This window comes from Exophiala xenobiotica (assembly GCF_000835505.1).
Source record: "Exophiala xenobiotica strain CBS 118157 unplaced genomic scaffold supercont1.3, whole genome shotgun sequence".
NCBI classification, from domain to species: domain Eukaryota; kingdom Fungi; phylum Ascomycota; class Eurotiomycetes; order Chaetothyriales; family Herpotrichiellaceae; genus Exophiala; species Exophiala xenobiotica.
The window spans coordinates 571,171-597,438 of record NW_013562492.1 but is presented as its reverse complement, the minus strand read 5'-3'; the positions used below and the strand labels follow the sequence as shown (position 1 = coordinate 597,438).

General features: G+C 51.5%; 15 protein-coding genes across 15 annotated transcripts; 10 read left to right on the top strand and 5 right to left on the bottom strand.

Moving 5' to 3' along the window:
- Positions 1 to 589: 589 nt before the first annotated feature.
- Positions 590 to 2,372, top strand: PV05_04403 (uncharacterized protein). The gene has a single exon (XM_013460802.1). The coding sequence runs from the start codon at positions 1,001 to 1,003 to the stop codon at positions 1,913 to 1,915; it is 915 nt and encodes a 304-aa protein (XP_013316256.1). The 5' UTR covers positions 590 to 1,000; the 3' UTR covers positions 1,916 to 2,372.
- A 174-nt stretch (positions 2,373 to 2,546) lies between these two features.
- PV05_04402 (uncharacterized protein) lies at positions 2,547 to 5,634 on the top strand. The gene has a single exon (XM_013460801.1). The coding sequence runs from the start codon at positions 2,648 to 2,650 to the stop codon at positions 5,333 to 5,335; it is 2,688 nt and encodes an 895-aa protein (XP_013316255.1). The 5' UTR covers positions 2,547 to 2,647; the 3' UTR covers positions 5,336 to 5,634.
- Positions 5,635 to 6,107: 473 nt separating this feature from the next.
- On the bottom strand, positions 6,108 to 7,199 carry PV05_04401 (uncharacterized protein; the record flags this gene model as incomplete). Its single annotated transcript, XM_013460800.1, has 1 exon — positions 6,108 to 7,199. One exon carries the CDS (start codon positions 7,197 to 7,199, stop codon positions 6,108 to 6,110), a length of 1,092 nt encoding a protein of 363 aa, XP_013316254.1.
- Positions 7,200 to 7,704: 505 nt separating this feature from the next.
- Positions 7,705 to 8,481, bottom strand: PV05_04400 (uncharacterized protein; the record flags this gene model as incomplete). The annotated part of the gene is made up of 1 exon (XM_013460799.1): positions 7,705 to 8,481. One exon carries the CDS (start codon positions 8,479 to 8,481, stop codon positions 7,705 to 7,707), a length of 777 nt encoding a protein of 258 aa, XP_013316253.1.
- Positions 8,482 to 9,131: 650 nt separating this feature from the next.
- On the bottom strand, positions 9,132 to 10,083 carry PV05_04399 (uncharacterized protein; the record flags this gene model as incomplete). Its single annotated transcript, XM_013460798.1, has 2 exons — positions 9,132 to 9,631; positions 9,696 to 10,083. 2 exons carry the CDS (start codon positions 10,081 to 10,083, stop codon positions 9,132 to 9,134), a joined length of 888 nt encoding a protein of 295 aa, XP_013316252.1.
- Positions 10,084 to 10,616: 533 nt separating this feature from the next.
- PV05_04398 (uncharacterized protein) lies at positions 10,617 to 12,772 on the top strand. The gene is made up of 2 exons (XM_013460797.1): positions 10,617 to 11,877; positions 11,931 to 12,772. Exons 1-2 carry the CDS (start codon positions 10,819 to 10,821, stop codon positions 12,723 to 12,725), a joined length of 1,854 nt encoding a protein of 617 aa, XP_013316251.1. The 5' UTR covers positions 10,617 to 10,818; the 3' UTR covers positions 12,726 to 12,772.
- A 423-nt stretch (positions 12,773 to 13,195) lies between these two features.
- On the top strand, positions 13,196 to 14,686 carry PV05_04397 (uncharacterized protein). The gene has a single exon (XM_013460796.1). The coding sequence runs from the start codon at positions 13,555 to 13,557 to the stop codon at positions 14,194 to 14,196; it is 642 nt and encodes a 213-aa protein (XP_013316250.1). The 5' UTR covers positions 13,196 to 13,554; the 3' UTR covers positions 14,197 to 14,686.
- PV05_04396 (uncharacterized protein) lies at positions 14,639 to 15,816 on the bottom strand. Its single transcript, XM_013460795.1, has 2 exons — positions 15,623 to 15,816; positions 14,639 to 15,572 (listed from the first exon to the last, which is right to left on the bottom strand). Exons 1-2 carry the CDS (start codon positions 15,642 to 15,644, stop codon positions 14,755 to 14,757), a joined length of 840 nt encoding a protein of 279 aa, XP_013316249.1. The 5' UTR covers positions 15,645 to 15,816; the 3' UTR covers positions 14,639 to 14,754.
- Positions 15,817 to 16,607: 791 nt separating this feature from the next.
- Positions 16,608 to 17,370, top strand: PV05_04395 (uncharacterized protein). The gene has a single exon (XM_013460794.1). The coding sequence runs from the start codon at positions 17,017 to 17,019 to the stop codon at positions 17,344 to 17,346; it is 330 nt and encodes a 109-aa protein (XP_013316248.1). The 5' UTR covers positions 16,608 to 17,016; the 3' UTR covers positions 17,347 to 17,370.
- Positions 17,367 to 18,179, top strand: PV05_04394 (uncharacterized protein). Its single transcript, XM_013460793.1, has one exon. It carries the CDS (start codon positions 17,842 to 17,844, stop codon positions 18,157 to 18,159), a length of 318 nt encoding a protein of 105 aa, XP_013316247.1. The 5' UTR covers positions 17,367 to 17,841; the 3' UTR covers positions 18,160 to 18,179.
- A 74-nt stretch (positions 18,180 to 18,253) lies between these two features.
- On the top strand, positions 18,254 to 18,611 carry PV05_04393 (uncharacterized protein; the record flags this gene model as incomplete). The annotated part of the gene is made up of 2 exons (XM_013460792.1): positions 18,254 to 18,313; positions 18,360 to 18,611. 2 exons carry the CDS (start codon positions 18,254 to 18,256, stop codon positions 18,609 to 18,611), a joined length of 312 nt encoding a protein of 103 aa, XP_013316246.1.
- A 190-nt stretch (positions 18,612 to 18,801) lies between these two features.
- On the top strand, positions 18,802 to 19,248 carry PV05_04392 (uncharacterized protein; the record flags this gene model as incomplete). Its single annotated transcript, XM_013460791.1, has 1 exon — positions 18,802 to 19,248. The coding sequence occupies one exon, from the start codon at positions 18,802 to 18,804 to the stop codon at positions 19,246 to 19,248; it is 447 nt and encodes a 148-aa protein (XP_013316245.1).
- Positions 19,249 to 19,817: 569 nt separating this feature from the next.
- Positions 19,818 to 21,371, bottom strand: PV05_04391 (uncharacterized protein; the record flags this gene model as incomplete). Its single annotated transcript, XM_013460790.1, has 2 exons — positions 19,818 to 19,935; positions 20,329 to 21,371. The coding sequence occupies 2 exons, from the start codon at positions 21,369 to 21,371 to the stop codon at positions 19,818 to 19,820; spliced, it is 1,161 nt and encodes a 386-aa protein (XP_013316244.1).
- An 861-nt stretch (positions 21,372 to 22,232) lies between these two features.
- PV05_04390 (uncharacterized protein) lies at positions 22,233 to 24,146 on the top strand (the record flags this gene model as incomplete). The annotated part of the gene is made up of 4 exons (XM_013460789.1): positions 22,233 to 22,437; positions 22,491 to 22,871; positions 22,925 to 23,317; positions 23,365 to 24,146. The coding sequence occupies 4 exons, from the start codon at positions 22,233 to 22,235 to the stop codon at positions 24,144 to 24,146; spliced, it is 1,761 nt and encodes a 586-aa protein (XP_013316243.1).
- Positions 24,147 to 25,437: 1,291 nt separating this feature from the next.
- PV05_04389 (uncharacterized protein) lies at positions 25,438 to 26,048 on the top strand (the record flags this gene model as incomplete). Its single annotated transcript, XM_013460788.1, has 2 exons — positions 25,438 to 25,850; positions 25,907 to 26,048. 2 exons carry the CDS (start codon positions 25,438 to 25,440, stop codon positions 26,046 to 26,048), a joined length of 555 nt encoding a protein of 184 aa, XP_013316242.1.
- Positions 26,049 to 26,268: the final 220 nt, after the last annotated feature.

The window sequence follows — 26,268 nt, the reverse complement described above, 5'->3', positions numbered from 1 at the left end:
CCATCTTCAGTGCCGCCATAACCTTTGCCCAACATCGTGAACACATCGTATCCCCTCGACTCAACCTTCTTAATCATTAAAGACGCCACGAGTCATTGAACGTCGGATTGCGTGCTGTGTTGTGCAATTTCCACAGGACAATCTCCTCGTGTGGCTCTGACACCTGCGCCACGGAATACGGATTAATTAATTGACATCGTGTCCACCGCGCATCCTCGCGTCAGGATCGCGTTGAATCAGCAAATCAAAGATAAGAGGAAGATGCAGGAACATGGGTTCTTTGGGCGGTTTCCAGTGGGCCAATGATGCACTCTGAATCCCTCCCAGCCCCCGGACTTTTGCGTGCTGAGTCCGCGCCCAGTATCGAATGAGTGGAAGCTCAGCCTTTTAGCGGCGGAAGCGAGGGCGCTATTAATATCCTTGCATGCAGGAGCAGCACCAAAGATTATCCAGGGGAAGACATTTGAGGCTGGGGCTGATGGCTGAATTTCAGGCCAACAGGACCAAGAAGAAGTACGGAGGAAGAAAGAAACTCGCAGGGCGGACCATTCATCCAGCCTGAGGTTTCTCGCTTATGGTCCCTCGCGTGTCCAGTCGCTCCGGAGACTCCAGGCTTAAGATAAGTTTTGATAGTCAGATTGAGGATCCTCTTCCTGCCCCGTGCGCGACCACACCAAGAAGCTCAGCAAAAGTCTCGACACGGCACGGATAGCTTTCTCCCTTCTCTCTTACTTCCACTCTCAGACCTCTATCATCTCTCACACTCACTTGATCGCATTCATCAAAACAAATATATCTTGCTATTCGCTTAGCAGGATATTCATTCAGTCCTTGCACCTATTTACTCACCTTGCGCCTCACCCTCTCTTCGACTTCACTGTCTAGGAGATCGATCGCACCTAGAGCTCGAGCCCTTTCTCCTCCTCGAGCTTACCACTTCAGCCGCAAACTCCACCACTACTCTCCCATCAGACCTTGTTCTTCACAAACACCCATCGTCATGGGCCTTCCACAAGACTTTTCGGCGCCTGCGCCTTCACAGGAGACTGTCTCTCCCCAATCCAAGCGCCGTCGGTTCGCACCACTCTCCCTTCCTCCCATCATTCCAGTCTCGGACAACTCGTCAATTGAAGACCATACCTTCGACTCTCCCTTGATGTTCCAGCTATGCGAACAAGCTCCTGACCGGGCCGAGATCGAAGCTCAACTTCTCCAAGTCGGCATGCGGGTGCGCAAATCTGTCTCAGAAGGATATCAGACTCAACCGAAGAAATTTACACCTCGTCCATTCTTTGACATTCATCGACTTTCTCCTGCAACACAAGCGGCTCTGACGAACGGTAACCCTCAGTCTGCGAACGAGTTGTCTCCCTATTCTGCCTCTGAGCTTCAGCCTATGAGCACGGCCACCTTCTGCGGCGTCAGCTTGTCCTTCCTTTCTCAATATGAGGACCCAGCTGTCTCCCAACAACAGCTCTGGTCGTACTCGACCAGCCACAAGCGAGGCTATGAGGTCGACTCCGATAGCGACGAGAGCCAAGATTGGCAACCTCAAACACCCAATTTGATTGCAGAAGCTGGAATGAGCATGCCGGTGGATTTTCTGGCGATTGATATGGAAACTATGAGCGATGTCAGCCCAATGACGCAAATTGGTGATCGGAATGGACAACTCAATGGTCGACGGATTGCCATGCCCAGGTCTCGTAATCGTCAAGTTCAACCCGTGGAAACACAAACGTCTTCTACCTCTGCATTCAATCCCTTCGCGGGATTTGCTGCGCCACAACCCGAGCCCCAATTCGGCGCTGGTTTCGGTCACAAGAGGATGGTGAGCTGCGGAATGGAAGCTATGGATTTTGGTGATGCTCCGTTTTTGCAACGACGAGAGGATGTCGAGATGGATTGCTCTTGAAACGGAAAAGTTTTCGGGTTTTTATGATTGTATTGTATTATGCCTCGCATTGCATTATGTTATGAGCTTTTCCCATTTATTCGGAGCTGTTCAAATCAAAACAGCAACCTGGGAAGGCTCGTGTGGAATTTGACTGAAGGACGACGAGACAGGCGAGTCTGAGAGAATCAGCTCAATAGGTCTTGGGATATGGGTTTGTACATCATCGCATTTTGCATCAAAGGCAGTGGACTCTGTACACTGTGAGACAGAGGACTGAAGAGAGGCCTACAGTTAGGCCGCGGAGTCCCTTGAGACTCCAGGAGATTGGGATCAATGCAGAGTCGGCGCACACTGCAACATCATGGAGTTTTGCATGCTATACTTATGCATCACGGCCGATTCATCAACATGAGGTCGAATTAGCTAGTTAATGAATTCAAAGAAGAAGCAATAAATTGGTAGTCCTCCTTGTTCACACGCTTCAATCGTTTAGTACCAAGTCCGTAGTCCTCGTGAATCATCCGCCGCTCTAAATTGACGGCACGTGATGCACTTGTCCGCCAAGCGTTAGTTTAGCCGAGATAACCCCAAACAGACTTAAAGAGTAAACAAATCGGCCTTTGCACACTCAAGCAGCAACCTGCATTGTACCTTTGCTTTTTGACTTACTGTATGTTGTCACACAAGCATCAAACCATGAGCCTTTTATGACAATCAGCATTTTGAGTCTCTCTCAAATTTCCATACATCATGGACACAGCAGTACTTGTCGAACATAACATGGAGCCAACACACATGAGTCCTAATCCATTAAGATGCCCTCCCCCTTCAACCCCTCTACATCAGCTATCTCCCGAACGCATCAATCAGCAGCGCATGCCTCTGTCTCCTTCCTTGCCTAGCTTTGCCAATGAGAATGATCGCCCACGAACCCGGGACTCATTTTCGTCCGATGTCCAGTCGAAAGTCGCATTTCTAAACAGTCTCGCCCACGGCACGGGCACGGGCAGCGTGCAATCGTCGCCTACAAGACCACCTAGGGGAAACACCAACAGCAACAACGCCCTCCAGCGGGCTGTGATGGGGTATGAAGAGGCGCAGGCCAGTCTGGCTACACTGACTGCAGAACTCGAGCGGGCGAAAGAAGAAATGTCCTCGAGGAAGAAGAGGGAACGAATGCTCGCGCAGCGCGTGGACGAATTACTGGAAGACTTGCAGGCCGAAAAGGAGAAGAGATGTCGTGATCAGGAAAGTTATGCTAAAGAGATCAAGAGGTGTCGCAAGGAGGCGTACCGTGCTGAGTTGGCGGTCGTAGAAGCACGACAGGACCTGCAGGAGGCGAGGAGTGAGTTGAAGAGAAGCCAGGCTGAAGTGCAGCATGAAAAGGCGGAGAAAGAGAAGAGTCGGCAGGAGAGTTTTGAGAGAGCTTATGCTCTCGCAGGGGTGGTCGGCGAGCTGGAACAGTTGAAAGACCAGCTGAAGGTCATTGAGAAAGAAAGAGATGCTGCCTTGCTGGAGGTGAAGGCTAACAAAGTCGAGATGAACGTCTCGATGGAAGACGAAGACAAAGATAAGGTTGCGACAAACCGCCAGCCCGAGAAGGGGCAATCTGAAACGAGCAAGCATGCGCAGCAACAACCGGAGCCGACAGTTTCTCTGAAGAGATCAATCGAAACGATGGAAGAGCCGGAAGTGTCTGAATCTATGGCGCCTCGTGATATACTCAAGTTCACCCTGGACATCTACGACAAACGCATGCAAGGAGAAAAGCTGACGCCTCAAGAAGAGATTCGATATCTCAAGCAGGAGTTGAGATGTGCTCGACAAAAGCATGCTGAGGATGCTGATATGATGCACTTCATGCATATGCAGTGCCAGTTCAAGGCTTGCCCCTGCCGACTAGCAGAGGAGAAGGGTGATCGTTTTGTGCATGACTACGCATATGAGGCGGCTGTCGACCAAGCTCGGGCGTCGAAGAAGAGGAAGATCTCGAATCAACGCACTGATCCACAACCCGCACAGGTGCCCTTTGAGGACAAGGGCGCCCAAGCAAATGCAAGCACTGATGTACCGTTCCACGATGCGCCACAGGCACTGCCTGAGCCTATAAAGGACGAAGAAACCTACAGACTACCTCCCGATCCCATACCCGACCATCTATCGAGGATCTCCGAGGAACCACTTCTCCTCGAAGAAGCCGTCGAGGTTCCCCTACCCGAACCTCAACCCATGGAATTGGACTCACGAGAAGTCACGCCCGAGCCGACCGCTCAACTTGAAGAAATCACCCAAGTTATCGTCGAACCCGGCACAACATCAAAACCATTCTCCTTCTCCACCTCGACCACAAGCAATCCTGCACTGAGAGCCGCAACACCATCCCTGCGACACACCGAGAGCGCAACGACCGTTCTCGAACGCCAAAGAGAACAAGAACACGACCTCTTTGATCTCTCTCCTCCAAAGCAAGCACCCCCTCGCCGTCCATCAACTGCCATGGGCATCTTAATGATCGACTCACCCATCCGCCTCGTGCCAGACTCACCACGCTCCTTGAGGTCGTCCGAACACGAAATGACCCGCTCAACGACCCCGACATATGATTATCACCACCCCAACAACTACAATCACACGATCACCACAACCACCAAAATCGCACTCAAAGGCTCACCGCAGAGGAACAGTTTGCACAGACGAGCACAGTCGCGACCAGACATTCGCAGCCACTCCCCTCTGAGATCCTCCGCCATGTCGCATGTAAGTGACCCTGATACTGAGTCATTTCCGCGTCCCGTCTTTGCGAAAGACACATCCGCATCACCGGCCTCGACGACGCTATTCCCCGTCACCCCACTTCATAAGCACGCAAAGTCCGCACAACTACTCGCGCAGTCGCAGCCTCGACCTGCGCCCGCACCCACGGCTATGACCAGTATCACGACTCGCGTCCCGCTCAAGGGGTTCGCCGACGCCGAAGGAAATGACCAGTACTCTCCCGAAAAGCCCGGTCACCGATATAACTATGGTCACGCGCACACGGAGGTGTTGAACGTTAATATGAGTATGAACATGAACTTCAACCCAGACGTCCATGCCAACCCGCTCCGCACGAGCACGGCGAGCAACGGGAGCGATACATTTTCGAACCGCGCGTCGCAGGCAGGGACCATCCCGACCTCGATATTGGGCAGTGTCCCTGGAACGCCGATATCACGAGAAGCCGCGCTGGCACAGATCCGAGCGAGACGAGATCGCGCCAGGAGTGTGAATTTGAAGTTGTCGTCCACCGGCAAGGAGAATGGTATGACTGGCAGTGGCAAAGCTGGCAGTCCAATGAAGCCTAAGGTCGTTGGTGGGGCGGGAATGTTCGGTAGGGACAAGGAGAATGTGAGGCGGGAGATCAGCCAAGCGAGTGCGCCAGGACGGTTTGGATACTGAAAGGCGGGGCAGGACGTGAACGTACAGACAAGTAGACCGTGAGTACGGCGACGAGTGTATGCAAAGATGGTGAAAGAGCGTGGCCGAGGAGGTATGGCTCGAACAGAGCAAGTATGAGGACGAGTGATCGAGAAAAGGAGATTGATGTGTAAAGTACAAAGATGACAGTGTTTCTATTTATTTTGGGTCTGGCGTCTGTATAGCCGGTGCGACTGGATATGCATACGCGTGCTCATTCAGGAACATACCCGATACTGGATAGCGGTAAGGCGTAATGGAATTTCAAGTTGAACAAGATATTAGTACTTCTGTGTGCTTGGATCTGATTTCCGCGTTACTGCTCCCTGCATGCACATATTAAGTAGTGGAAGCGTGCACAGGGCGATGGTTTCAACCGCATCGAATGCAACATAACGTGGACATCAATTGAAAACTAACCTGATACAAAACCGATCAATATGAACCGTACCATCGTGGCCGAAATAGTGTTTGCACACAACAAGCCACCGCGGCGGTTTGCTCCCAAGCTTGGTAGTGATCGTTCTGAAAGCCTCTTAAGCATATACTTCCAGTACGATGTAGACTCCGTTGCTTTTCCTCCTCGTATAAATTTAGTTTGCAAGCTTGGAAACACTTTTGTCCCTTCTCATTCATAAGGCGTGCGACGTCTTCTCCGTCGTGATCCGCCATGGGTCGAAATTGAGCGTGAAACACAATTTCCGAAAATCTCGAAGCCAGACTTGAGCATGAGGGAGGGTTCGAGTGTTCTGAGCTAGGTGGCAAACTGCGACTGCGCTTGCTCCTCCAGCCCAGCTGATTGATGACTGCCTGAAGACCGCGATGGTGCCATATTAAGGCGCCGAGCGGACCACCCCTCCTCGACTTCCTCGACTTCCTCCACTGGCTTTTCAAATGCAACATCACCAGATGATACATACGTAAGGAGCTCCTTTGCGTATGCTGCAGCTGTCATGGCAGCGTAGCTGCGCCAGTCATCATTTTTGTGAGAGTCGGCGTAGTGGCAGATGCCCCTGATAACCAGGCACGGAAAGTTGTGCAATACACCCGCGGCTTCAGTTTCAACGCATAGAGCTCGATAGCTCTTATGCAAACTGTCCCGGAATACTGGGTCCTCGACCACCCGCTCCCCCGAGGCGATGACTCCGTAGTGGATCTTGGGATCGCCGTTGACACGTGCATCCCGTTTGATCTCCTCAGCTGGAGAACACATAGTGCAATCGCGCCCGGAGTCAGCATGTTGATAGGTGGGCTTAAAGAGGCGATCAATCGGCGGTGTCGGACGGCAGTATCCTTTGTCTTTCAGCCCCGGACGATGTTCCATCATTTCTGTAAGATAGGCGGACATCTGATAGCTCCCGTTCAGGACATGCTCCACCTGCAATGCGGTGAGCGCAGTCAGGAGCATGTTGGGTGGCGGCCTGAGTATCCCTTGTCGAATGAAGCCTCCGCCATGAATGCTCTTCCCTTTATCATACTGCACAACTCCACCGCTGTCGCCGTTCGGTTGGCTCACCACGACGTCTCCCAAGCGAATGTCGACTCCTTCGAGACGCGGTATGCCTCCCCCTACGCCACCAAGCAGGACGAAACGGAGCCAGTTGAATGTTCTTGCCATGTCCGTTGCAACACTTGCGGCAGAAATCTTTCCATCAATGCCTGCTGGTAGCACCGCTATAACCACATGATGATCATGGATACGTCCGGCAAAATAGGTGTTGTAGTCTTGGCCTTCTCCTCGAATCACACCATGATCTTCGTCCAACATTGCCCTGGCAGCCACCATCTCCTCGCGTCGTGCACAGATCCACCCTACATGATATGCGTGATTCAAAAGCAAGGCCATGGCGGTGTTACTGCTTGGACGGTAGTCGGTTCGAGAACCGTGTCAATTGTTGAGGCAGAGTGTGTGAATGATGGTTGAAACTGAGGAGTGCAGCGCGTCGATTTCCCAAGGGAATCTGGAAACGGGGGATCACTCGTCAAGAACTGCAGGCGTCCAGAATGGTTGAATATAAAGATGAATGACAAGCGTAGGACGCACCTTCCAGTACTTTGCGTAACTTCCTGACTCGTCGTTGAGGGCAGGACTGTGGCTAGCCAGTACTTGAGTTGCAAGGACTAGCCAATCAGGAAGGAAACCAAGGCTTGTTTGGCGGCAAATGATACATCATGCTTGCTGGCTGTAGCCATCCTGTGAGGGGGCCCAACCTGGCGCTTAGCGAGCCACTCTTGAGGCAGCTGTCGCCTGCGACCAATATTTCATGATTGTGCCTGATGCGTAAGCCACGTTCGCCATTCGAACAGCCGTATGTTTGGTGACAGAACAGGGTTTTCTTGGGGTTGCCTCTTTAGTTCATGTGCCTGACTGTGTTCTCCGTAACATGATTGCCTGTTTCAGTGGCTTCAGCTTCAATATAGCCCTCGTCAGTGCCCACATATCCTTCTTCATCGACATGGATATCCGGTGGAACGAACGTGCGCATGACGTTGTCCACCCAGGATTGTGGCACTCCAAGTTGTACGGATTCAGCGATGGCTCTGTTCATCCTTCCAATGTACTCGTGATTAATCTCGCCAGGAGCTGTGCGATGTTCATCAACATATACCAATGCTCGGATGGTGGTGTTGTCGGAGCCAGATAGCGGGTCTGAGGACCAATCTGGGACGCTGACCCCATAGTCATTGGGATCAGTGAGCCATTTTGTCACTGTCAAAGGTAGGTAATGCTTGTTGTAATCCCAGCCACCTTGCAGATGCTGCTTGATATGCTGCGTATCTGGGTCCGGATTGAGCTCTGGTTCGGGGTTTCGGTACTCGTTGTGACCTTCATACCTGTCTAGTGTGGCCTCGTCTTCTGGGGTCATATTGTAAACGATTCCCCAGACTGTGTTTGCATCACTGGCAGCATTGGACTCTGGCAGAGCTACCACATTTGCATAGCCACGTTCACAGATGATCCAGGCGTGCCCGTCCAGTCGAGCAACGGCCACAGGCACGCTTGATGAAGTGCTGTGCTTTAGCCGGATTGACATCTGAAAGGGGGACAGGTTGCTGCCGAAAGCGAAGTAGAAAGTGCCTGTCTTTGACGACGTGTTGGGTTGGTAGATGAACTGTTCTTGCGCCATGTTGCTTGCTGATGAGGTCGATGGCTAGCTCGCTGAGAACAAGTCGTCCGCGGGCAAACTGGAGGATGTTGGTCGGCTTTGGAGATGACGTCGCTGACTTAGATGATTCAGAGATGGTGACTGATAAAGAGATCTAACAGACGCAGCAAGACGACAAAGCAGCGATCTATTGCGAAACGGCGTCTCTATGTGAAGATAGATAGAAAAAAATCTAGCTGGGGAAGGGAGAATAATGTGAGAATAAATAGATGAGAAGCGTAGGAGCAAACAAGCAAACAAAGGAGAGATGGAGATGTCCGAGATCGGGTTGTTGGAACATTTATGCCGCGGCAAGAGCTTCTTCACTTCAAACCATGTGAATGAAAGAGATATTGTATCATTGATTCTGCCCCAGACCTTATAAAAACCTCATAATCAGTCCTCGATGGTATCTCTCTCCAGCATCAGAGGCGAGCTGATGACTCAGCACCGGTTTCATTCAACATTGCAGCGGCTTGCAGAACTTGGGCACTACCGGATTGAATTCACCCCGACACTTGATGGCGCGTTCATGCACTGCCATCATTGCTGGTGTTCCCAACAAAAACAACCTGAATCGCCGCAAACCTATAGGGCTATCAGCCTATTGGCAATCGTGGAAATCAAATCGCCTACGCAGTGGTGATTGCTAGCGTCTTGTCCGCCTCTATGCGCATCCCAAATACCAGGGTGGCGGCAAAGACCGTGGTAAAGACGAGGATGAAGATGAGCCTGACCAGCAGTCGCTTGATGAAGAACAAGATGACTATTGGGAGGACTGGAAAGATACTCGAAACCACAGTCATGATCCCATTTGCGATCCGCTGCTGCGCGTCTTCTCCAATGTCATATATGTGGGTTGAGCTGTTTTCACCTCCCATCCACGCCCGTCTAACATGCAGCAGGAACTTGGCTAGGTATGATGTAAGACCTATGCTCGTGGTCCGCTGATTTATGAACGATGCGAAGTCTTCGAAGCCCTTTTCTGCATCCCAGACACTTTCCACCTTCCCTCTGAGAAAGCTGTTGCCATAGCCAGGCCTCTCCAACCACTTGCGCAAGGTTACAAGGTGGTCAGGACGTGCCTTCTTTGACAGGGCACGGACTTCGATGTGCTGTATCAATGCTTCATCTGGCACCCAGTCAACTGTAAATCTCGACGGGTTGATGATCGGCCGGCGGGCCCAAGTGCTTACTGTACTCTCGAAGAACAGCCCGAATGCGACAAAAGATCTGCCACTGGAGTGCATCACGAGCGTTCCTGACCGGAGAAGCTGAGGAAGCAAACGAGTGTACTTCAGGACCGGCACTCAATCTTTTCCAGCTGGCCCCATATTCTTGTCTGGGAGAGCTTCTGCACGACTGATCTTCTGATTCGACCTCGCGCAATTCGCACTCGAGGTTTGCCAGTTCAGCTTGGTAATACAGCAGATTTTTGATGTTCAAACTTGAAAAGGTGCGGAGGATCAAAAGATCATTGTGCTCAGCCATCAAATGGGACAGACGATCGTAGCTCGCCATCCTCAATGAACTTCCGACGCCCAAACTGGTGTCGATGGTTACATCTGGTATTTCCACTGACATTACAGACACCCGAGATGAAGAACGCCCTGCGCCTTGCCAAGTCTCAATGTACCTCTATACCCAGGTAAGTTCCTGCAGCTCATGCTTGTCCTGCGTGCCCTTTTGCTGGAAGGCAACCACTTACCCGTTCTTGGTTAGCGCTGGCACCCAGCAGAGGGGTGAGATTTGGCTCAAGTGGTTGAAGACATTGAAAACTCGAATGCCTCTCTCCGTACGTACCATACTACGTTAGTAGTAGCCCTCGTTTCAGTCTACGGGAAACACCATCACACCGGCCAGAAGTACCAATCAAAGTCCCAGGCCACCCGCCATACGAACAGCTTCACCCACCTCACTGTTTTGGAGAGTAGCTACTCCGTACTCCTGTTTCAGACGGTGGTGTATGGCTGTCCGAGTTCGCCGCATTGCGAGATACGCGGGTTTCCCCAGACAGGCCGGCGAGGGACCAGCTGACGAGTGACGACTGCGGTGTTGCCAGGGCTCCTTTTGGTTAGGCTTTCCTTATTGTCCGCCTTCTTCTTCCAGCACGCCCATTTTACATCATTTTCCCTCCTCTCTCCTCTTTTTCCTTCCAACTTACACCCATCTCCTTGCGCTCACCGCAGTCACTCGTTTCTGCTGGATTGAGAGGTTATCTCCCGTTTATTGTTGCAGTATTTCTTTTGCTTAGTCGACCGTCTTCCTTTTGACAGGATCCACTCTCCTTGACATCTCCGAGACAAGCCTCTTTGTCCTATGACAATCATGTCACTTTCCAGACGCTACCGAGACCAGCCTGTCGAGGCCGTCAGCCGAACTCCACGCAGCACGGCATATGCTTGCTTCACTGAGGAAGGCTACACAGTTGCACGAGATGCCTTCCATTCAAAGTTCCTCAGCCTTACTTCCGAAGTGGGTCCGTGGGCCCCAGACAGTCTTACCAGCCTGTACAACTACCTCATCGCTGCGATAAAGCTAATCAACTACGGCGAAGCAGAAGAACAATGCAGATACATCTTGGGACTGATGGAAACATTGAACATGGGCCAAGAAAACTGCTTCATTTGCCTCGAATGCATTCTAGATACAAGTTACTTCTTGTCCGGCAAGCTTGACGACGCTGAGCATTTATTCATCGACATCAGTCAGCGTGGCGATCTTTCCAACGCCCACATCAAAGGGCAATTCGATGTCCTCTCTCTGGTTCGCCTCACGACGAAAGATTGCCTGGTTTTTTGGGAGTCTCCGGTTAAGCTTTCTTCGATCCTCATTCCAGTGACTGACTACGTCGACCAGCTTGAAGGGAAGCGTCCAAAAAAAGGTCTGATACGGTCAGGGATAGGATCGTTGCGCCGAATTGCATCCTTGAAATGGCCGCATTCCTCTGCCAGTTCCAGTTGCGGCGGGACGGATGATACAGAATTACGGATTCTACGGATTCAAAAGGCGCTTTATCAAGTTACGGCTACTAGTTTGTTCGACGTTGGTTTCGAAAAACGATACACGAAATCCAAATTGTCCATGCTAGATCCCCTGGAATCTATCTCAACAGCTGCTGTTTCTGTTGTCAACGGCAAAGACGTTGTAGGTGCCGAGATCCGAAGCGACGCAGGCGAGTTTGGCGATGGTATAGAGGCCGAGAAAGTTGTCGATCTCGAGAAGGACGGTCAAGACAACTTCGTCGTAGAGCCATTACAGTATAGGGTTGTGAGCTGGTTGAACGACCAAAAGCAGCATCCTCCTATGCCCGATAAGCCGCCCGACGATGTCCCCAATGGGCTCACCTATCGAAGTATGGAAACTACGACGAGCTCCGTAAGTTATTTCCCAAGCGGAGGCTGATTATTTGCTGACGAGTTATTGCTTAGCTGCATGGGCAGAAGCCGCAGAATCAGTTGGAAATAACTTTGTGGGCCGGCGACGTCCCTCGTCCTCAAGGACAAGAACTTACCCTGTCTGCGTTACTTGATGGTGGTGCTGAGAAAACGTGCATGTCGGAAGACTGTGCACAGATCCTCCGAGCACCGATCCGAGAAGAGGAGGTGCACATGACAACCGCCAATGGACGAGACCTTGAAGTCCTGGGAAGCGTCCGCATCGGATTCATCTGGAAAGGCCCTTCAGGCTCGAAGGTCAAGGCTAGGCTGAAATGCTATGTGGTCAAGGATCTGCAGGTCGCCATCCTCTTCTGTGCAAACCACATAACGAAGCTGAAGCTGAGGGATTCTTCGTCATTACTGGCTCCCATCCTTCTTGGTGCAAGGTCGAAACGGACCAAGCAGCACGACGCCCAGACGTCCAAAGAGATCGCTGAACACGCCAAGGCCAACGAGCAGCGTGAGTCAGAACAAAGAAAGGCGGAGCGAACCAAGCTCGAACTACAGCCCGCTCTCAACAACAACGACAACAGCAACAACAACAACAGTAATCAAAAGCCACGAGCAACAATGGACTCCTTACTTGGAGGTTCCGACACCAGTGTATCGTCTCAAAGGTCTTCTTTGACGGGCTTCCACCGCAGTATCACCACCTCTCATTCTGATGAGAGCACAAGAAGCGGCACCTCAATGGAATCACCACGTCCGAAGACCAATCGTGAAGACACCAGCCATCGTCGCTCAGGGGCCCAGCTGGCCGACTCTTTTAAACTTCGAAAGAAGTAAATTTCGACATCATGGGAAATGAGGTTTACGAACTTTACGAGTACTGATATCCAATGTTTTTGTACGTTCTGCTTCTGATGATCTCCATTTTTCTCTTGAGCGCGGATCGGTTTAGCGAAGTTGATGCTTCCAATTGCATACTTAACATTTTGAGTTTAAGCACGGTTGATAGTCCAAATGCGTACAATTCGCTCAGAACTCGAATCTTCATGCTCTCTAGGGTTATAGCCGGAACGTATTTGCTGCCCAGTAGGTGCGCTCTGTAAAAGCCACGGTAAGTACCTACCGGTAGAGTGTGAGTTCAAAAAGGGCTGGAGGAAGGACGATTGGTTCTAAAAGCGGCACGGAGGCGGTGAGTCGCACATGAGCTGGTGAGTCGAAATTAAGACATGCCGCTATTATCAAGCTCCCAAGTCAGAGATCGGAGGATACATGATCCGAGGATTGAGGATATCGAGAGATTCCTTTCACACCCTCTTCCCATTGTCTCGCCGGTGTCCAGCATCGCCATCTGGATTGAAGTGCATCTTCTGTGACACAGTGGACGTCTAGTACAAGTGGGGCCTCTTGCAGCGACTGCCTTCACTCCTTCTATGACGACACGTGGGTTGGTTTGGAATATGTGCCAAAGGTCGTCCCTGCACGACGCATGACTTTATGAAAGAGGAACTCTCGGGCTGAGAGTTCTCCCCAGAGGAGCAGGCAATCTGTAGGCTGTACGGAGTCGGCGATCCATCAAACATATTCGAGCAGAAAGTCGGCGTTCGTAAGCCTCTAGATACTATTGCCCGATCACACCACCATCGAAGCCAGATATCAAGGCTATACAATGACCAACGCCTTCAACGACCAAGAGAATCGCACAACTTTGCAAACAGAATCGCTTCAACCAGCTATGCCGCAACTACAAATACCAACCCATCTGAAATTCGGGCCTTTCTCCATATCCTCCCAGGTCTTTCATCTTTCAAGGACCCATCTATCCTACGGCTTGGTCAACTTGAAGCCGATCCTGCCAGGCCATGTCCTCGTTTGTCCAGTTAGGGTCGTCCCAAGGATATCCCAGCTAAGCGTTGTTGAAACATCCGATCTGTTCAACACTGTCCGGGTAGTCTCGCGGACGCTGGAACGCGTCTACTCCGCCAGCGCGCTCAACGTTGCCATTCAGGACGGCGTCGACGCTGGCCAATCAGTGCCACATGTTCATGTGCACATAATCCCAAGACATAAGGGCGATTATGACCATCGAGGCGGCGGCGATCAAATATATGAGGCCATGGACGGGGTTGAAGGCGACGTTGGCAAAGCGTTCATTGAAATGCAGCAACTGAGAAACCAGAGAATGGATCACAGAAAAGAGTTCTCGGTCGGTCCGGACAGTGACAGGAAGCCGAGAAGTGAGGAGGAGATGAAGAAGGAGGCAGAGTGGTTGAGAGGTGAGATGGAGAAGGACCAAGAGCAAGACAGCTAGAGGAGTGGTTGGCTCCCGTGGGCCCCCCTTCAAATGTTGGAAGGGCCTGCCGATCAAGACCATCAAAAACACCTTCCCATTGCGACTGAAGTGGCGGTCATGATCTTCTGGACAACCCAATTCGCAGCCAAAGGCATTGAGGGAGAGCTCAAAGCGTTTGGACGTGAGATTGTGCCCAGTCGCACGGAAGGAGGTCACCCTACCCGGAGAATTTGGGTCTGAGGACCACGCCGCCATGCTAAGAATGAATCCAGGAACGACGAGGCTGGCCGTCCCATGGTACCGACAGCGCAATGAAAGCCAGAAGCCGGCTGGGGTTAAGAAGCAGTCCAACAGATGAAGTATGGAAGAGGTCAGGTACAGTTGCGGTGAGAGGATGACCTGGAGCATTGACTCGGTATAGATCTACTCCAAAGGTATCATTACAGACTCAGGAAGATTACTTCTATTGATCATTGTCATTCATACGCCATCTATGTATTGCTCTGTGGGTATCACTGGTTACACAGCAGTTGCAAATGCTCGTCCTCACTTCCGTATCTTCATCACCTGGCATGCTCAATTCGATCTCATCGAATCCGCGTCTCCGTTCGTCTCTGTGTTCGCGTCCGCCTCGACCTTGCCATTGCCATAATACTGATCTTGCTGCTTCTTGATCGAAGAGGCACTCGTCGGCTCACGCGGCTCCTTGTGCTTGCTCTTCCACAACTGATCCCTCTCATCCAGAATCTCCTGAGCCCAGACCTTCATCTCGTCCAGATAGATCTTCCTCGCCACCCAGCTGAACTCACTTAGGTCGACCTCGCAATTGCTCGCCCGCTCATATTCCACCATCTGCAGAATGAGTTCGATCTTGTCGACATCGTGGACAAACTTGGACTCCTCGGTCTCGCTGTCTTCATACTCTTGCCAGACTGCCCGGATCTCTTTTCCAGGAATGCCGCCGTGCACTTTCCCCAGTAACGATTGCGCCACCCAGTCCATTGTGTCTGCCTCTCGTCTGCTCTTTTCCACCTTGGGCACGCCGTCCACAGGTGTCAAGTCTCCTACAAGTCCCTCGGCCATATCGTGAATAAGCGCCATCTTCGTACACCGGGGGATGTCCAGTCGTCGGCTCAGCTCAGGTGGCGCAAGCATTGTGATCAGCGACATGCGGTACATGTGATCTGCTATCGATTCGCCTTTTGAGATGCCGAATCTCCGCCATCCTTCGCGCTTTTCGACCTTCAATCGCTCAACATAGTGGAAGAATGGTACGGGAGAGGAAGAATTTTCTGTTGGTCGATTGGGGAGGTCTTTGAGCACGGCTCCTACGGACCACGGATTCGGCTTGGGCAGAAGGGAGGTGTGTTCTTTTCTCGTCACATATTCGGGAACTGTGAAAGCGTCAGTCTAATCCCACTGCGCCTGACCAGGTGTTGCTTACCTTGAGGTTGATCTGTGGCCATTGTGATTGGAGACTGAGGGGAGCGGCGGCAAGGAAAACGTGCAGGAGGAGAATAGGAAAAAGAGAGCAATTGGAAAATTGGAAAAGCAATGATAATCTATAGTCTCTGACCTGTAGACTGCATATACAAAGTCGCGCAAAATGAAACAAAGAAAACAAATACAGCCGCAGCCACAGAAGTTTGCTACAGCAAAGCCAGAAAACATCTGCAACGCTGTTGTTTACCAGGTGACGTCGTGTCGTGCCGTGCCGCCGTCGCCCGCTTGGTAACGGTCCTGATGGTTCTGGTAGCCTGGCCACTCTCTTCCTTTCTAGATGTTGGGAAACTGGCGCCCACAGGTGAAGCCATGTAAACTAGGTGAGTTCCAATGGTGAACGCCCAATACATTCATTATAATTGCATTTATTCTGGTTTCAGGCGCTCAGACCGGCAATGTAGTACGATTCCAGCTGGATACCTGATTCAAGGGCCCGTCTTCGCTTCAACAATCTCCTACTTCATTCACGCCTATCAATTCAAGTAATTTTCTTGATTATCATGCTTGAGTCGAATGAAAAAGCAGTCTCTGGTCACTACTCTTATGTGAAGGAGATGAAGGTGCAGGTTGGTGTACTGACCAGGAACAATCAGTTCCAGACGGGAGTCACTGACAAGCACCGCATTTATACTGTGAGTGCCACAGTCTGACTGGGAATCCGAACAATTGTCTCAATCTTTCACCGTCCCTCTGTCATGCCCGGGCTATAAAATATCGCTCCAGCTCCAGCTTCTGTGGTGATTCTGAAAAAAACACTCAACAGAACAAGTCATCCATTGTTTTGGAAGTCTTTTGTCAAGACAGGATGGCCGCGGATCGGCCCAGAGCCATAGCCATCTGCAGCATCCCGACAACCACTTGATCCGAATGTGGAAGCGCTATATATATAAATATCTGGCTCCTTTGGTGGTACTTTCGACGGTACGCTCGCTCGACAGAACCATGTCACCCTGACCCCTTGCCTGGCGCAACTACATGGGGTTCACGAGATTGTTGGCTCGCAACCTGCACCTGGCGGTGGCTCCAGCAAGACTGCGAATAGAGATACATTGCAGACAACGACGTCCGTTTGTGCGTGCCGATGGTACGCAGGAGTACCCGGGCCTGCCGACGTTCAACCACGAGTACTCGAAGTTCGGAACGAGCTTCGACGTGGAGGCGACCAGGTATTGCCGGAAACTGGACCAAAGACAAGACCCTTTCGCCTGCGGTACTCTAAATCTGCATATTGGCACTAGAGTACCAAGGCTGCCAAAGCACAAAACACATCAGTGACAGAAGTTGCCCTAAGCAAGGGTTTTCTCTGGCGACCTTGCGAGACATTCAACAGAACTGATGTTGAATCCGTCGAGTATGAAGTTCGTTTCATCTGGGACAACTTCTACGCTGGCCATCCAATCATCATACCTGCTACAGTGCACAGGAGCATGGCGCGGATTTGGGAAGCGACCAAGAATCAACTGCCCGCATTTGCAAAGTCGCAATTGCACGCTCCACATACCAGTCCGTACTTCATGGCGCAAGAGACTGCTTTTGAGCTCGAACAGACACAATACTCCAGTATGCCATCTTCGTCACTATCGTGGACCAGGACAGACTCTCACTAGATATTACTTTGCTTCAACGAAGCACAGTGATTCTCAGTTCGAAGCGTTGCCACCCTAGAGGTGCGAACAAGAATTCGATCATGAGAGTCGGCGCCCAACCACAAATACGACAGAATGTGAATGACCACAACATTGTCCACCTTTTTGAAGCTCAGGACGAGATCGTGCAAGAGATCGGTACTGGTGTTGATGTCATTGTCAACATCCCACTTGATACGGGCAAGACCTTGACATACTCAATTCCAGCCCTCGACAAAATTGCACTCAAGAACGACCGACTCAATCAGGCAATGACACGCAATTATTGACCACCTTTCTACGGTTGGCTTATCAAGAAGAATTCAGAAGACGCCCAGGGTCAGCAGGAGGTTGTTACCACCAACCAACATCAGCACCAGATCTTCAACGAAAACCGACCTCAATCATTAACCGATTCGATACAGCATTCGCCATCCCACCCTCTCAAAGCTGCGCATCGAGTATTTACTGCTTATGACGCCGTCTCCTCCGCTCTCCCACGAGAGAAATAGCTGAAACACATCGACCCTCAGAGATGGTGACCCTATCCCTCCGCCACCTCCACCGGCGCCTGGCCATGCTGCTATCAATGTCGCTACGAAACAAGTATGTACTACTTAGTCATCACTCTACAACTCAAAGCGGTCGAATTACTCGTCCAGGTACTCCTCAAGCTACCTCGTTCCCGCCAATCACTCCGCCCCAGCCGGCATCACTCTGTGAAGCCACTCACATCCAATTCAGGCCCAATCTTATGAGGATTTCGGAGCTTTCGAGCATGCTCGCATTGATCGGGTGTTTATACGAGCGAACGAAGTCGTCACGGCAACGCAAGGTATATATGCATATTTAGCCAGAACAAATCTTGCCGGGACACTGTATTCAATTCCCACGAAATGGCGTCAATCCGGTCTCCTCTCGATCTGTGTCAACGTGTTTTGCACAACATGACCCAACCGCAACGCAACCAAACCCAGGTGCCATCCGCGCCGCCCCTGCACATGTATGTACTGCTACGTCACCACTCTGTGAAACCACTGACATGCAATTCAGGTCTATTTCCATAAGGATCTCGAATCTTTCGAGTATGCTCACATTGAATGGGTGCTCCTGAAAGCCAACGACGATTGTACTATCATCATCCCTGGCATGCACAAGAATATCAAGGAATGGGCGGAGAGACTTACCACACGAGGACTCGACTCGGAAGCCCTGGTTGAGCGTATGGACGACACACATTTCACGAAAGAGGACAAGAAGCACTTCAAAACCGACTGGACAGCTCAACCATGCAAGAAGTACTAGGTGCGTATCACGCAACCTTATTTACCTCATGGGGCCTTGGGACCTTGTGAGCGTGATCGTCGTACCCTCTTGGTGTGGTATGTCAGGGTTACTGAAGATGGCGAGACTCTTGAGGTTACCAGCAGTGGCAATTTCAGCGATCTTTCTGGGGCACATCGTGACCTTGTGTCTGCAATGAACACCGGTGCTCATGATAGCCAACGAAGTCGTTACGGCGATTCAAGATCAGCTGGCAAAAAGCCCAACAAGGGATATCCAGCTGAGAATGGAAGGTTTACTGTCATGGGTGCCACTTCTGAGCAAGCCCATTCCTGGAATTGATACCCCGTTTGCGTACGTTCCTGGTCGCGTGGGCGCCATGTTTGCCCTACATCGAGAGGACTGGAATCTGGCCTCTCTAGATGTTCTCTACCGAGGCAGGAAGATGTGGGAAGGAAACGCATACTCGCATCGCTCAGGCGATGCGTTATCTGCGTGTCTTGCGAATATCGCAATCTCCAGACGACCCATTCCAAACGAACAAAGCTCAGACTCGACACTGGACTCTGAATCGATCGTCACCAGTTTGAAGCCAGTGTGCGATGCCAGCACCCAAGTACTGGATTGCAATTCCCTTGATCATCGTGGCACAGGATAGGGCCTACAAGACCTAATTGGACAAATGACATAGCCAGGTTGGCACGCTCGGCACCCCGGCTCGGAGCCTTATCTTTTCCCACCGGTTGGAGGAATGCAGTCTCCGTCTCTCAGGCAATGGGAAGATACCTCGCACCGGAAGCACCAGCACCACCGATGCTCCGGAGACCACCGACCATAGACACTCCTAGAGAATTCATCGGCCTCACCGGCGGGGGCAGTCGGACGGCTGAACGAAAGCAAACACGGGATAACCAGCAGCACATCACCAAAATATAGAGAACGGGCATAGCTGCATGGCTCGGCGGCAGCAAGTTTGTGTGCATAGTGTCGTGGAAAACGTGGAATCCCCGGGCCTGCCTCCTTTCCTGCAGCCTGCGACAGCGTGGTCTTGTGATTGGCAGCTTTCCTTTCGTACGCGCAGGCCTTCCACCTCTGGCGCAGAGTACCGTCCCTCTTCCGGTCGCCGCGTTTTAGCACGATCTCGTTGGTTTGTTTTGGGGCCATCGTGGGTTCTTTTCCTTGCCAAAGATAATAATTAAGGAAAAAGACCCGTCATCCTTCAACCATTCACACTTCAACACCTAACACCCCCGTGGCATCGAAACGATCAAAGGCGATGGCACTCGACCGTTCTCCGATGGTATCAATCGAAGGTACAGCAGCCTCTGGCCCAAAGCACGCCTGCCTAGATGAGATCAGTGCGATGCGGAGCAGCGATCCCTACTGGCGAGAAGCGATGAAGCACCCGTTGCTCTCCTGAATTTGTCTGATTGTCATATCGTCTGGATCTTTTCTCTGCTCAATTTGTCTTGAGGAAGTTCTGCAAATATATATAACCCGACAAGACACGCTGAATCGACAAGCAGTGGCTTCGGACCCTATGGCAGAACGGGCGAGAGCGCTGTCGACCTTACTCAACAAGAATCAATTCTTGCTGGGCGAGAAAAGGTCAGAAGATTGCACTATACATGAGCGAAAGCAATGCGGAGGGGCCTTGTACAATCCCTACAGTAGAGGCATGCCCTCAGGTACAGTAGGTAGATCATATAAAATTCAAACACCCAATAGTGTGGCATACAGCTTCTCTTTGGTCTTCTCATCAGCATGAGTCTCGAGCCAAAGATGTGGCTCAATGGCCTCGATCTCCATCATGACAAACGATCCATCATCCCTGATCACGCCATCGATTCGACAATACCCCAACAGGGAGCCGAACCTCGATTCCATATACTCCAGGATCCTCGTCGCAGTATCCCTCGCAGCTTGCGGCACAAGACTATTGTCGACCTGTGCGGTCTGGCCCCCAAACTCGGCCTGACACCTGAACTCTCCTCTCGCCGGCGTCTTGACCATTGTATGCGTATGTTCCCCGGCGATGTAGACCAGTGAATACTCGCCGTTCGCGATCGCCGGTTCGTATGCTTGTATCATCAACGATCCGTCGATCCCGTCACGTAGTATTGCTCGGAGATATGCCGTGTCGTTTTCACTGAGCAGATTCGGGTCGTTCAATAGGTATGTCTGTTTCGAAGACCCGGATATCGAAGGTTTGAGCACCACGCCTTTGCCTTTTCCTTTCTTCGCCGTAGCCGCAGCAGCAGCCGCCACTGGTGATCGAGCAATCCGTCCCGCAAGCTCTGCGACAGTCTCAAAGTTGGCGTCGATAGCTTCCAGGAACTCGGTATCCGGGATGAGAAAGCCCGCCTCCCTCACGTCTTGCAGATATGTCTTGTCCGTGTTCCAGAGGACCACATTGGCATTGTTGACCACCCGCGTTTGCATTGACCGTGATGATCGTGGTGATGACGATGAAAAGTCCGCCACAACAGGACATAGCCGCTCACGCAGGAACGCAAGAAAAGCCACGGGGTGCTCGTGGTAGTTGTTGCACCAGAGGAAAGTGATGTTGTCGTATCCAGCTAGGACTTCGGACGTCAGCGAGTCGTCGCGCCAACACCGAATGTGTACTTGGGCGTTCGCTCGCGATTTCAGGGCTGTGGGTAATGTCCAATTCTGATAGTATGGCCACTCTGCTCGAATCGTTGCCGGGTCTGCTGTCGTTAGGAATAGAATACTAGGTTCGGTCTTGGTGTTGGTGCTGGTGTTCGCCTTGAGGATCATGGTGATGATGTTGTATCTTGAAGTGCGGATTTTGCAAGGGGGTTGAGTGTGATGAGAAGAGTATTAGTAGTCTATCGTTTTTCAGGGTTGTCACTGTGCAGAGATAGGATTGCAAGATTGGGTTCTCATGCATCTGCCAGCTCCCCTCGTGCTGTGCTGCATAATACTAGCAAGGCCGCATGTAGACAATACTTCAGCTTTATGACCACCACCTATCTTTTCAGCCCGCAGCGGATCTGCAACAGGTCGGAGCCGGCAATGCTGTTGACTATCCTGCTCCCTTGGTTGTCTTGGTTGTCTGCATAGGGTAGGACTAAGCACACAGTTCTTGCGGTGAGGACTGGACTACAACATTGGAAGGCTATCGCTTTCCTATCTGAGATGTGGCTGGCTGGACTTTTGAGCCAGCCCTATTGCGTCTTTCGCTTTCAGCTCGTTTGTGGTACCAAATACTTCCACAAAAAGATATCGCATGCCCAACCCAATGAACTGCTCTGGAATGCAGCGTGCCTCCAGGCCGCGCTCATGCAGGGTACTGCAATGTGTGTTTCCAGCTTGCCTTTGTCAAGCCTCCTGCCAGCACTGCAGCAGTCTTTAGCTCTAGGCCCTTCGGTACAATCGAGGAACAGCCTTGTTTCGAATCAAACCTACCCCGTAGGTCACTGGGCATCGAAAATGATTCCAGACCATCGCTAGATGCAATCTCCCACGCGGTTCTTCGTATGCTGGGAAGTGACTTCCATCCAGGTCGTCGGTCCTGGGTGCCCACTATGTAGCAGACGGAGGAGCACCTTTAAGTAGTAATACTTGTCGCAACCGAACCCACCGTCTTCCTTGGTCATATCATCTGAAACCGTCAGCATGCGTCTTATAGTGATATCCATCTTGGCCTCCTTGACTGCATTGCCAGTGTACTTGCTCGGTGTTTGCCTATACAATCTGTTCTTCCACCCTTACCGGAAGTACCCTGGTCCTTTACTGGCGAGGACAACACCCCTTCATGCCCTGTGGCACGCTTACATTGGCGACCTGCACATCGACGCATTGCGGTGTCATCAGAAATATGGTTAGTCCCCTGCCTCTGCCTTTGCTTGTATCAAAGTTGACTTACCCTGCTAGGACCATACGTCCGATACTCACCTAATCGCCTCCTGGTCAACACCCCGACCGGCCTGAAAGGTACTCATCACACACACTTTTCCCAGTATAGCGAGTGGAGCGCTGACCAGAGACAAGATGTGTACGGCCAAGGCAAGAACTTCCAAAAGTCCAAGGGTTATGCTCCGCACCCCTATTTTCCGACCGTGTTCAATACGCACAACTGCATTGACAAGAAAATGCATGGGCGCAAGCGTCGCATCGTGAGCCAAGGCTTCTCCGAATCTGCTATGGCCGGCTCGGAGCAGTATGTGCTTGAGCATGTTCGGAATCTGTGCGATGCACTGATCGCGGACGCAAAGCCAGGAGGCTGGTCGGAGCCGAGAGACATGGCCATGTGGTGTACGTTTGAGTTCTTCTATCAGAGCGACAATCTGTACTAACAAGCACGTTAGCAAACTACTTCACACTCGACGTTATATCAGACTTGACCTTTGGTAGGCCATTCAGTATGATCACGAGCCCAAAGCTCAGATGGATGATCGACGCCATTGTTGATGGGAATCGACATATCTACCTCCGCTTCGCATGGCCATGGTTGTTCAACTTCCAACCAAAGTCCTGGTTCGCACCCGCACGCTGGCTGTTTCCAGAAATGGAAAGGGAGCGAAACAGCTTCACACAAATCGCCGACACCTTCACCACGGATCGCTTGAAGTCGATCGAAGAAGGCAAGTGCCATCGGCAGGACATCATGTCAGCCTTGCTCGCCGCCAGAGATCCAAATACAGGTGAGAAATTGTCTATCGAGGAGACGTGTAGTGAAGCGCATCTGATGATTGCCGCTGGTATGGACGATCTCTCATGGGTAGCCGGACCTTTCTGATGATGGCAGGTGGTGACACAACGTCCACGGCTCTTTCAGCGGTACTATTCTATCTGTCTCGGAATAGATCATCTTACCTTGAACTCGCGCAAGAGATCCGCAGCAAGTTTGCAGACGTCAAAAATATCCGTCGCGGACCGACGCTCTCGTCCTGCCACTACCTGCGGGCCTGCCTCGACGAGGCACTGAGACTAGCTCCGGCGGCGCCTGGTGCGCTTTGGAGAGAAGCTGGTACTGGCGGCGCGTTTGTCGGAGGTCATTACATCCCTCCGGGATGCGACGTGGGAGTCTGTGTGTACGCATTGAGCCATGATTCGAAGTACTTTTCGGATCCCTTCGAATTCGACCCAAGTCGCTTCCTGCGGCGGGAGTGTCATTCGGAAAGGTCTGAGGCATTGACAACTGCTTCCGAGATGGCCGAAGATCCAGCCTTCTTCCCGCAGTCTGCACTATCGAAGTCTCGTCATGATGTGGTCGTGGTCAACGATCTTGATGCATTTGCACCTTTCCTGGTCGGTCCTCGAAGCTGTCCTGCAAAGCCTCTGGCATATCTTGAGCTCAGCCTCGCACTTGCCCAGGTGATGTGGTTGTTTGATTTTGAGCCTGTTGATGACACTGGAGCTGGTGCACCGGTATTAGGGACAGGAAGAGAGAGGCCGGAAGAGTTCCAGATTGTTGATATGTTCAGCAGTAACAAGCAAGGTCCGGTGTTGAGGTTTCGGAGGAGAGATGAGTTGTTGTCTTGGCTTGTTCTGGCCTCTTTCGCTTCATCCACGCTGTTAGATGATTGAGCGATTGGCGAATTCGCTGTTCGAATGGGCATTTTTGATTGGAGATGAGGTCGGAAACTGATTGAACGTTGGTAGACATGTCTGTTAGCACAATCGAAGATGCTCACGACCTTGTGTCCGCGCTGCTGTGCAAGTCAGCGAATACTCTGAAAGTCATTGATTCGACGGACTGGCCCAAGAACAGTATAGTGACAGTGAAGGCGAGGGTGAGGGCCAGGTTGCGCCCCACGTGATAGGGCCTCATTCACTCACCATTATATTCAACAATATAGATCAAACGCATCCAAAAATTGGTAACAAATGCTCTTGAGGAGCCGTAAAGTGGTTAACTCATTGTTCTGTTTACTCGAGATACTTAGGTATATTGAGGTCCTATGCTACGGGAAATCCGGACGGGGCCAGGACCGACACTGACCTGCGGTTGTTCAACCTATACCTAAGGTACCGGGTATGGGTCTCATACGTCTGTGTGATGCATTGTCACAAGTTCAACTCTAGCATGGGTAATTCTTTTTTTGGCACTTTCAGAATGAGCAATGGGAATCATACCTTTCTGCCAACGCACAAGCTATTCCAGTGAAACATTCAGTCCCATATCGCCTTGCCATGAAATCGAGTCCCCAAACCCGTTCAACTCCCTCCTACTGTTCGGAACAACAGTCACGTTCGTCGTTATCGCATGTTTTTTATTGGACTTCCTGGCTTTGGCATCGTTCGAGTCTGGATGCGACCTCGCGCTCTCTGCCGGACCTTTCATTTTGGGCGGACCTGACTGGATATCTGGACAAGTGAGCCAGGTTCATGCAGTTGTTCACTTGGCGGGATAGCGGTACAAAATTGCCAGAACTCACCGCCTTGCCCTTCGTGATGATGTCGACGTGGCTCCGGCCGACATATTCTCCGGTGCGCTGGATTATCATACTCGTTTCACTTCTCCTCGAGAACATCAATCACATCTGAAAAGCTCTCTTTACAGCAAGCTCTCTTGAAACTCTCTGCGCGTGTCGAAACAACTGCCGTGATTGTCCTTGAGAGACTTTTACACCATTCTTGAACACTGCTCAACTCGCCGCGACGAGATCCCAGCTCCTTTGAAGGAGTTTCTCACACACAACTCAGGGAGTTTCACATCAGCTCAACACCATACCGACAGCATTGCCATCACTGATATCCTTCGCAAACCATTCAACTCACACAGACTGTAAGTTGTTCTCTTGCTTTATCCGACTGGTATGGACTGTCAATGGCTGTCACCTTGGACCCAAGATCTCGCTGACCAGAACAGTCAAACATGTCTTCCTCCACCACCGCACCAGCAAGCCAGCCTGCAGGACACATGTACGGCGGTTGGTTTATCACGACTGTATTCGAGGTCAGATTCATATGGAACAACACTTGGGCTTCAGATCCCATCATACTTCCAGCGGGCCTGTACGATAGCAAGAATGACATTTGGGAAGAAGTGAGGCGGCAGCTCCCACCACATGCACTGGTTCTGTTGAAAGAAGATGGGCATACATTACCGCACTTTTTGCTTCAAGAGCCGGCGAACAATGGTTTCGTGCAGGTTGATTGGCGCAACTACATGGCGTTCACCAGATGGTTTGCCCGCAACCTGCACCCGGCGGTGGCTCCGGCACGACTGCGAATAGAGATTCATTGCAGACAACGTCGTCCGTTCGTGCGCGCCGACGGCACCCTGGAGTACCCGGGTCTGGTCTGCCCACCTTCCACCACGAGTACTCGAAGTTCGGCGCCAGCTTCGACGTGGAGGCGACCGTGGACGAATTGGGAGAGTACCATCCCATTGAGGTCAAGGAGCATGACCCGGACAATGAGGAAGAGGAGGACGATGACGACGAGGAGGACGCGCTGAGGACCAGCGTGTGGCTGCAGGAATAAGGGAGGATGGAGGAGGGAGACTCTCGATTCGAGAAATGAGGTGTGAAGAAGGTTGGAAGGGGCGGAAGGCCCACAACCAAGAGTCTTGGTATTGCTCCACAAATTGGCCCTGTATTCCCCAGTACTCCCCTCCATTGTATGAGATATGAATACCACCACGTTGAACGCCTGTCATTGCATGAGAGTCCATTCATTTCGTATAGGAGTCCGTCATGGTCGC